The 11,245-nt window shown below is 38.2% G+C and overlaps 1 protein-coding gene across 1 annotated transcript in view; it reads right to left on the reverse strand.

The window, feature by feature from the left end:
- Nucleotides 1-10,741, reverse strand: part of LOC137645363 (uncharacterized) — a 25,723-nt gene extending 14,982 nt beyond the window's left edge. The window contains exon 1 of the mRNA XM_068378173.1: nt 10,602-10,741. Coding sequence (XP_068234274.1) covers nt 10,602-10,645 — 44 coding nt within the window. The 5' untranslated portion in view covers nt 10,646-10,741. The remainder of the gene's footprint in view (nt 1-10,601) is intronic.
- Between the last annotated feature and the right edge of the window lie 504 nt (nt 10,742-11,245).

Below are 11,245 nucleotides of genomic sequence, written 5' to 3' on the forward strand. Positions count from 1 at the left end.
CTAACCCTATTTAATCGGGATACACCAGCCATATTCCTGAGACACTTCATCTAGAACGCATTCAATTTCTGCCTGTCCATCACTTTCATTCACCACAACTCTGGTCCAAACATCACGGTTGGTACAATCAATTTCTCATACAGAACTCTCTTTACCTTAATTCCTAACCCTGTATTCTTAACCATTCCCCTCACTGCCCCCAATACTTTACATTCTTCATTCACTCTGATTTGCATCTGCTTCCTCTCCATTTGTCATGTAACAAAATTCAACATGACATTCAACCTAACACCATCCTCCCTTCTCATGCATCTCATAACCTTACTCTTACCCACATTAACTCTCAATTTCCTTCTCTCACACACCCTTCTAACCTTTGTCACTAAACAACTCGGCTTCTCTTCTGAATCTGCAACCAATACAGTATCATCCACAAACGACAACCGATTCACCTCTCACTCATGATCACTCTCGTCTATCAGTTTTAATCCTCAACCAAGCACTCGAACATTCACTGCTCTTAATTCCATTAGCAAATAAATTGAACAACTATGGCGACATCATACATCCTTGTCTCAGAACCACTCTCACTGGAAACCACTCACCCACTAAATTTCTTACCCTGACACATTATTTACTGACTTTGTAGAAACTTCACTGCCTGCAACAACCTTCCACTAATTTCATGTAACCTCATCACATTCCACATTACCTCCCTATCAAATATCACAAACTTTCTCCAGATCTATAAATGCAACATACACCAGCTTGCCGTTAGCTAAATATTTCTCTTATCTCTGTCTAACTAAAAATCTGATCTATACATCCCCTATCTCTTCTAAAACCACCTTGTACTTCTAAGATGCCATCCTCTGTTTTATCCTTAATCCTATTAATTAGCAATAACATACACTTTTTCCATTAAACTCAAACTAATACCCCTGGATTTACAATACTCAAGTACATTTCCATTATTTTTGTATAGTGGAATAATGCACGCACACACCCAGTTCACTGGTACTATTGAAAACAAAAAACATACATTAAACAATTTCACCAACCATTCAAGTCTATACCAGGTACTTTTTCTGCTCTTGTTTCATCTAGGGCTCTCTTATAATCTTTTTTTTCATTCTCATACCCCATCAATGGCACCTCAACACCTGCAACAGCAATTTTATCTACCTCCCTATTAACCCCAACATTCAGCAACCTTTCAAAATATTCAGCTCACATTTTCTTTGCCTTTTCTCCTTTTAACAACCTTCTATTTTCATCTTTCACGGTCTCCTCAGTTCTCGATCCACCCTTCCTTATTCTCTGTACTGCTTTCCAAAACTACTACTTATTCTCTTCATACGAACGACCCAATCCTTGATCCTACCTCCAGTCAGCCGCCCTCTCTGCGGCCTTAGCTACCTTACGATTTACTTCTACATTTTTCTCTGTATATCTTTCCTGCTTCTCGGCACTGTTACTCTGCAGCCATTTTTCAAGTGTCCTCTTTTTCTCTTCCACTTTCATCTTCACTCCTTCATTACACTATTCACTACCCTTCCTCATGCTGCCTCCAACAATTCTCTTGCTACAAACCACTTGCAATCAACAAAATTTTCTTTGACTAACTTTCACTCTGCCTCTAGATTACCAGTTTTTCTCACCTTCACCCTGTCATATGCCACATCAAACCTTTCTTGATATTCACTTTTTACCTCTGATTTCTTTTCAGCTTTTCAACCCTCACCACTTCCCTTTTACATCCCCCCACTATTTCCTCACTCATTTGTTATAGCTAATTTTCCTTCAACCAAAAATTATCAGACATACCGTTAGCCATACCCCTAAACACGAGCACATCTCTCAAACTTCTAAACATCCTCCTTGTTATCATCATAATCCTTCAATACTCCTTTTATCACTCTCCCAATTACCACTCTTACCCATGCTTGTTATTATCTTTCTTTAAAAAAAATATACAACTTATCACCAATTCTTGTTCAACACACATCTACCACTCTTTCTCTACTCATTTTTCACTGGGTATGCCATACTCCCCAATTACACCTTCCCCTCCAATACCCACTGTGGCATTTACCAGCACCCACTATGGCATTTATGTTACCCATCACAACTACATAATTCCTTCTACTCAGTCTTTCTAATACTTTGTTAATTCATTCCAGAATTCAATCCACTTTTCTTCATATCTCAAAACCTGGTCCATACGCACTAACGAAAGCCCAACATTCCCTACCCAACTTAACCCTTGCCTACTTTAACCTACATGATACCTCCTTCCACTCTACTACTAACCCATCACCCATTCATCAGCCTCACCCTCTCGATGTTCCCCTTTCAATCCAAGACACACTACCAGTCACTTCACCAAACATAACTTCACCCTTCCCTTATATCTGTGTCTCACACAAGGCCAATACACCCATCCTTCTATTCCAAAACATACTCCCCATACCTCATATTTTACTCTCTATTGTACTACGTCCACACATACTCAGACACGCAAAAACTAGAGTGAAGGGAGCAGTCACTATTCCCCAACTCCTCTTTTTTTTATCTCTTAGGAAATAAATATACAGGGAAGGTAGTACCTGATCCCATCGTCCTGTCCCCTTTAGTCGCCTCTTATGACATTCAGGGAAATGTTGGTACTATTCTAATTATTGTGGTCTCAATGACCACAGGGCGCATCACAACAGCGGGCATAAAGTATTATAACTACCAAGAATTCATATCACATCCCTCAGATGATTTTTGTTCCACTGTGGCTCGCTTTGCTCGCAAAGTAAATTTCACTGCTCCTCTGTTCAAGGAAGCGGTACATGTACGTACTGCACAGGCCATCCCCGTGGGCAGTGGCGGATTTAGGTTGTGCGGGGCCCTAGGCCCGGTGACCTTACCGGGCCCTCAAATCAGTGTACTAGCGAAGCGTTAGAATAAATTAGCTTTTTAAACAATATTAAATTTATTGAAATTTAACCAAATTACCATTTCACAGTTGAACATTACCCATATGATTTTTTGAAGCTCAACAATGAAAAATAACTATAATAATATACCATTAACTAAAGAGATAAGCGTTGAAATAAATTTTCTTTTTAAACAATATTCAATTTATTGATAATTATCCAAGTGACCATTTCACAGTTGAACATTACACATTTGCTTTTTTGAAGCATAACAAAAAAAATTACTATAATAATACACCATTAACTAAGGAGATCCCCAACTATACTGATGCACCATTGAAAAATAATAACTTCAATAATACACCATAAACAAAAGAGAATACCGTTTGACTGAAGTGAGTGGCAAAATGGCAAAATGAGTGGGTTTTGTTTATTGCATGCAATTTGCACAGTACACTCAACTATTTCTCATTAAAAAAATGATTTTTTTCGAGCCTTCTTACTTGCAAACTGTTTGATGACATCAGTAAAATCAAGCACCCTTAATTTTTCATGCTCAATGCTCAACAGGGTGAGTGAAGATAAGCGGTTCTGCCCCATGGTGTTTCTTAGATAATTCTTTAGTAGTTTCAGCTTGGAGAATGATGGCTCCCCAGTGCAGTTTGTGACAAACATGCAGAGATAGAGTCGTAATACAATTTCAACAGCAAATGTTTCAACCATGTCATGTCTGTGAATTATCTTATACATTTCTAGTTCCGGACTTTGTCTTTGCTTGCAAGCAAACTGTATGAAATTCAAAGTCATTGAACCGATGAAGTGAATATAACTCACTTTCATGCATACTAAACGCCACATTCATTGCACAGCTCAAATACTGCGAATTGCCAAATTGCAAGTGCCTAATTGCCAAATTGCAAATGTTGTAATTGCCTGTGTAGATGTTATTTCGCAGAAATTCATTGACACAAGCGTGGAGAAATTTTTTTCCATTGATTATAAAGTGCCCACGCCGAATTATGAATCAAATTTCGCGGGGCCTCACAGGCGCGGGGCCCTAGGCCATGGCCTACTCACCCCCCCCCCCCCAAATCTGCCGCTGCCCGTGGGTCACTATTAAAGTATCATAATTACTTTTAATTTATATCTTCTTTCCCACCATCATACCTACCTTAAGAGGTCAGCTGCTTGATGCGTCCTCTTCAAACGTGTCCTCTTCCACGAACACTCTCTCTCTCTCTCTCTCTCTCTCTCTCTCTCTCTCTCTCTCTCTCTCTCTCTCTCTCTCTCTCTCTCTCTCTCTCTCTCCAACACATGACCACAATTTCAGTCATGACACACATCACCTCTAATCTTTACATCTGCCGTTATTCTTAATTCACCATTTTTTAATCTATTTAGCAGTGATATTTTTATAATCCACCTCATCATTCTTACCTCCGTTCAATCAAGCTTCACTTTCTCTTTTCGTCTTAAAGCCAATGTTTCCAATCCATACATTAACACTGGTCTTATTACTGTGCTATAGATTTTGACTTTCAGCTTGACAGGCATTTTCTTGACTCTCAGCTCGATTGGCATTTTCTTATCACATTACACTCCAACTACCTCCCTCCACATCCCCCAACCTGCTTTAATCCTATTCTCAACTTCGGCCTTACATCCTCTTTCCTGAGTTATAGTAAATTCCGAGTTTCTAAAGTGGTCCCCAAGTTTTATAACCTAGCCTCTACTTACATGCATAGCTATCCTGTCCCTACCTGCCTTACTGCTCCCCATAGTTTCAGTCTTATCCACATCTATTCTCAAGCCACCAGGCTCCAAAGTCTCGTGCCACTCTACAATCCTTCTCTTCAAGTATAATAGGTTTGTGCTCCCAACAGATGTTATTACTTTTGTGTTTGTTCTTTTGTACATCATCTTTGCCATTCTAACCAACTTCTTCCTCAAACACCATGACATTATTTCTTTTGGTAATGTATCATAAGCCTTCCTGAGATCAGTAAAAGCACAATAGATCTTTTGGTTTCCCTCTAGCCTCTTTTCCTGTAGCAGCATTACTATAAAGATGGTATCCGCAGTCCCTTCCCTCATTAATTCATACTGCTGTTTCCCAATCTTTACAACCTATCTCAATCTCTCATCTAGTATCCTCTCAAAAGCTTTCAAACTATGCACTATTAGTTTAATTCCCCTGTAGTTACCACAATCCATGACATCATCTTTCTGCTTAGATATAGATACCATTAAGACTCATCTCCAAGTCTTTAGGCATTATTTCCTTTTCCCATATTGGTCTTAATAAATCTAGCATCTATTCTCCCCCTCTGTACCTAGTATCTTGACCATTTCCATTTGAAACTCTGATGGACATGGTGCTTTACCAGGTTTCATTTTACTCAATGACCAGTTCACTTCATCTACATTGCTACCCTCAGCACCCTTTGTGCTTCCCCCAATTCCTCTCATTTTCAAAATTCAATAGTTTGTCAAAATATTCTCAACTCCTTTTAATGTCTTCATCCAAATGCAATATATTTCCATCTCTATCTTTGATGGCCCCCAATTACCCCAAATCCTGTCTTTGCCTTTTCCTCATGTTTGAAATCTTCGATACCCTTTTCTCCTTCCCCCGTTCCTAGCCTTTTATTCAAGTACTCTACCCCTCTTCCAATAACTATACCTACCGTACATTCCTCCTAGAATATTTTTCCCTTTTCTCTGTACCGTTCCGCTGCACCCTGTGCATGCATTACTTTCCAGTCCTTGAATGCCTTTGATTTTATTTTAACCAACTCTTGCATTTCTCTGTCCCACCTTCACTTTCCACTGGTTATTTCCACTAATCCCTCTGTTTCCCTTACACATATTTCTTTCATACCCACACAGATATTTTCTACTGTTACCCTGTCCACACTAATTTCATCTTTTCTAGTCTCTCCTACAATCCTCATAAATTGCTGACCCTTTTCCCTAAGGTCCCAAACCTTAGTTCTAGATCTCCATTTTCTTTATGGTTTTCTACCTCTCATTTTAAAATCCATCACTACAAATCTATGTTGTTTAATACATGCTCCCCCGCCCCCAAAATCAGTTTACAGTTCAACTCATCTAACCAGAATGCAATCTATTTGGCTTTCCACTCCTCCATTTTCATAGGTTATCAGATGCTTATCCAATTTGTGGTACCATGGGTTCATACATGCCATTTCAAAACTCTCTCCCCATTTTCCTTTTTCAATTCCATGTACGTCCTCATATTCATCCTTTATCTTCATTACTCTGCAATTCATGTCTGCTCCTATGATTAGTTTTTCCTCCTCTTTCACCATTTGAGGCAGCTATTGCTGCCTCAGACTCTTGTCCAAATAATTATTTTTTCTTGTTTTTGGTAACCCATCTGAGATGCATATGCTGAAATTATATTTACTATATGATCTCCTATAATCATTGGCATATTAAAAACCTATCTTTTATTCTTTTCACTTCTACCTCTTTTTTTTTTTTTTTTTTTTTTTTTTTTTTTTTTTTTTTTTTTTTTTTTTTTTTTGCTTTCAGTTATTACTTATAGTGACAACTCCATTTCTTCCCTCTCATGACTCGAGTTCGATTCCCTTTTCATCTTGTCTTCTGCACAAACAGGATATCTATCCCTCTCCTCTCCCATCCACTTTCTCCCCAATTTTTCCATTAGTTCACCGACATTCCAAGTACCTGCTCTGATCTTCTATTCTGTCATTAGATTCTTTGGTTGCAGTCATGAAACTTGCGGTATGCCTCATCCATTTATCACTAGAGTAGGAGGATCCTGACACATGTCACTTACAGGGTAAGCCTTAGCCACATCCACATTTCTAACAACATCAGGCATGGTTAATAATTTGGCAGGAGTAGTTTACAATCTCATGCCCTTGAAGTCACCAACAACAGAGATAGGCAACGGGCGTAACCTTTGACTGAATAGTCCAACTGCAAGGTAGCAGTTTCCACAGTTATTGTTAGTTGGCCTAGCTTTTTGCTAAAGAGAAAGACTGCAAGGCAGCAGCTGTCTTTTTATTTGCATTCCACATCACGCAGGACGTACGATGTTGCATTCTTACACACAGACCACAAGGCTTTATTACTTTTAATTTAAAACACATTCCTCAACTGACTTTTGGGTCTGCCATGGCTTGCTTCGCTTACATAAAAAATATTTCACTGCTCTTCCGGGTAAAATTAAAGAACTGCACGGGTCAACATTTTTAATAGGGAATTCAGAATTTCCTACAGTTATTAGTGTGCTTTCAACGAATTTGACCTTATTTCCACTAAATAAGCAGTTCTACCGTTATTCACCCCCATTCCCGACGGACACAGATGGGAATCTGGGACTTTGGGTGAGCAAAAAAGGAGAAAATGTGATTATCTAACATTTTTGAGATTTGTAAAAGGCCATAGAATCTATCAAACCCACCCAACCTAACCTAGTAGTTCCCAGGTCACAGACCTAGATGGGGGCAAGCCCCACAGACCTAGATGGGGGCAAGCCCCACAGACCTAGATGGGGGCAAGCCCCACAGACCCAGATGGGGGCAAGCCCCACAGACCCAGATGGGGGCAAGCCCCACAGACCCAGATGGGGGCAAGCCCCACAGACCCAGATGGGGGCAAGCCCCACAGACCCCGCTTCCCAGGGCAAAAACTAAAAGTAAACACACAAATCCTTACATTGTGATATCGTAAATCAAAAATAAATCCTTACCTGAATCATGCCTGGGACACTTTAACCTTAGAGTGATAACACTACAAGCTTTTAAAAAATTATTCACTATACCAGGAATACCGTGATACTCACTGTTTAAATTGGCTATAGCATCTAGATAGTCATAGTGGCAGCCATTACAATTTGTTACCTTGGGGTCCATAACACACACCCAACACGAAACACAGCCTTAAAGGAACTGAGGAGTTGTCTAAGAAAATGGGGTATGTCACAGATCTGCCTACGTCACACTCAAGCATACATTCATGCCCATATATGGTACAAATCATATGATAGGGGAATGAAGGAGGTGGTGCTACTTACAAATGAGTATACAGAAGTAATTCCATTGATAGATGGAAAGTGGAAGCATAACTTGTGCGCAGGAAGTATTAAGTCGTTATTGCTCAACAAGCAATGCACAAACTCTCAAACAGGAGCAGATACGTATAACTTGTAAAATGTAAACAAAGGTTAAAGAAAAAATTCAGGGGAAGAGAATCACCATATTTTGTGCAATTCTTTTTGGATTTATTATGCATCCCAGAGAACAATACGTGGAGAAGAAACGGTTAAGTTTACCATTACTGATTTGCCAGTAAATTTTCCCCACCCAAAACCACTGGTTACTACTGGGGCCCCACATTACTGCATGATATATTATGGTATATCTTGTTAACTATTTATTTGCAATGGAAATAAAAGTCATTTTCGAATAAAATGGTAGCTTTTCTATACATACCTCATTTCTTTATTAGTAGAGTTTGTTACGTGTTGTTCTATAATAATACCCTCTTCTATTCTAGCAAGTGGTACTAGGACGAGCAGCACAGGCCAATCAAGTGGGTCATTATTTCTGGGATTTGTTTTTTCTGGTATTAGTTTCCAACCAAATTCGGATATCTATTCTTTCTTTAATTATTATATATTTTAGAAATCATTCGTACGAAAAAGTTACTCGAATCCTCTACAAATCAAGAGTACCAAAAATATTTGTCGATGAATATTGTTCCTAATTGTTATCCCAAAGATTTACTTTTGCTGCCATGTTAGATTTTCTCCCGATGATATTCCGTTTTTTGTTAATGCATCGTGGGTAAAAATGTCCGATGATATTCCGTTTTTTGTTAATGCATCGTGGGTAAAAATGTCCGATCGTCTTTTTGGTTATGATGTACAGGTACAGTAAAAATGCTCCCTAATTGGTTGTTTTGGTTCAAGATTATTCTAATCAACTACGATTTTGGAATTTAAACGTCCTTCTAAAAACAGTGCTTGTTAGTTTACTTATGGATCCCATTGTGCAGACATGCAGTGGTTGCTCCTCTTCAAATTATGACGTTGTTAGCCAGTGTCATGGATATTACCATGGAACTACAGAAGTGGTAAAAAGGATTCTGCGTGAACATTCAGTACTATCTAAAGGTGTTAGGTGTCCCAAGTGCAATTCTGGTATGAATTTATTTATGATTTACTTTATCATAATGTAAGGATTACATGCGACTTGGGAAGAGGGGTCCGGAGGGCTTCCCCCCTTCCTAGGTCTGTTACATGGGAACTACTAGGTTAGGTTAGGTGGGTTTGTTAGGTTCTGTGGCTTCTTATAAACCCTGAAAAGTGTTAATCACGTTTTACCTGTTTTCGCACACCTAAGTCCCAGGTTCCAACCTGTGTCCATCGGGAAAGGTTGGGTTCATAACGGAAGAATGGCTTATTTGCAATGGAAATATGGGTTAAAATTGTTGAAAACACACTAAACTAGAAAATATAAATGTTCATATCGGATATCGGAGTTTGGTTGAAACTACAATTTTACCACATTTCTACTTTCAGATGAGCTACGATAAATAGATATTGAAAGGATAGCGTTTTCAACATATCATTGGCCGAAATTAATGAAATTATATTACTTCGAAAGAGATTTTACTTCAATTTTGAAGTCATGTAACGGTAGTCATGCTGAAACTGAAGGGGGGGGGGGGGGGGTGGAGTAAGAAATGGCTGTTGTACAATAACATCCGGGAACTTGTGTATCAATATTTGGTAGTTCTTAATTGCTTCAGAAAAGCTGAAAAATACAACATTGCAAAAATACAGAAAGCTCATCAAGGCATTGCCACCAACGCATGGGCAATAACTCGCCTTTAGTCTCCCAAAGATAAACAATGAACTCGCTCCGAAATAGTATTCACATTTATAATCGATTAATATGTTTTGTCTCAGGCCCCATGAATGATTAATCATAAGAGAAAAATACCAAAGAAGAAAGCACCCATCCATTTCTAAAGCCAATTCCAGTTTCACTAGAAATTAACGGAAATGAATGTATCACATAACCGAAAAACGTGGTTCGTGTATTTAGCCAGTGTTGCTAGATAAAGGTAGTCTAAAAATCCCCTAAACTCATGGTAAAAAATCCCCAAAATAACCCAAATAATCCCCATTTCCACAAATATATTTTCTTCTGATCCTTTAGGCTTTACTAATATAGAACTTGACTACACTTTATGTAAGTGCAAGCAAACTAATTGCAACAATATAAAGGTTTACTCATCCGTATTACTTCACAAAAATTTGTACAGAATATTCCCATCAGATACCCAAAATCCCAAAATCTAGGGATAAATCCCCATATCTGGCACTACTGTATTTAGCTATAAATTAAAGTATATTTACCACACATACATATAGCCTACACATGTATATAAGATTTACAAAATTACTTTTCCTTTCCATTGTCAACCCAATAAGTAAGCAGCTTTAATTTATACAACATATTATTGTGATTAAATTAACTTTAAACCGATTGCTTATGAGAAATTTTCATTCGGGAGAGTCAATATCAGCAAACACATAAAAATAATAAGTTTTTAAACCGTAAATCATAATGTAGCCCCTCGCTCAAAAATTTCGCAATAGCAATAACTCACATGATGTAAATAAATTGCAAAACCGTGATTATGTATGGCGCCATTTCCGATGTAACCTTTAAATGATTAATATTTCCTTGAGTCCAGTTTCTTTGGAGGAGCACTACACACTACTGAACCTCTGGCAGGCAGCAGTCAAGGTTTCATGGACTTTAGAATAGCTCTGTCGTCCATGGAACATGGAAAAGCAAACTTTTTATTTATTCTATTTATTATCCTGATTATTTTTTAACGCTAGTTAATAGTTTTTAACTTGATAGTGACACTATGGCGTGGAGAATTAAATAATAAATGATGAAAGGCGATGAATTAGACGACTTTTACACCGTAAGAGGATTTATTGTCCAAGCTAATTTCCACAGAAGCATAAGCAGAAATCTTCTTCAAAGCGAGTGAAATAGAACTTTAAATCTTGGGAATTACATAACAGAAGAAATATCTCTCGCTAAATTTTAAATTTACTGAAACAGTTTATCATAATGAGAGAATCGACTTACTGTTAATCTTCTTCCATTAGTAGAATACCAATTTATCTCAAGCCCCAAATCTAACTTATTAACTAAACATTACAGTCTTAATTTCTATCCAAGTCAAGCAAGAGGGAGGAGCACGCAGAGTACTTGTCTCACGTTATAAGTTTAAGG

This window comes from Palaemon carinicauda, chromosome 8 (genome assembly GCF_036898095.1).
Source record: "Palaemon carinicauda isolate YSFRI2023 chromosome 8, ASM3689809v2, whole genome shotgun sequence".
NCBI lineage: Eukaryota > Metazoa > Arthropoda > Malacostraca > Decapoda > Palaemonidae > Palaemon > Palaemon carinicauda.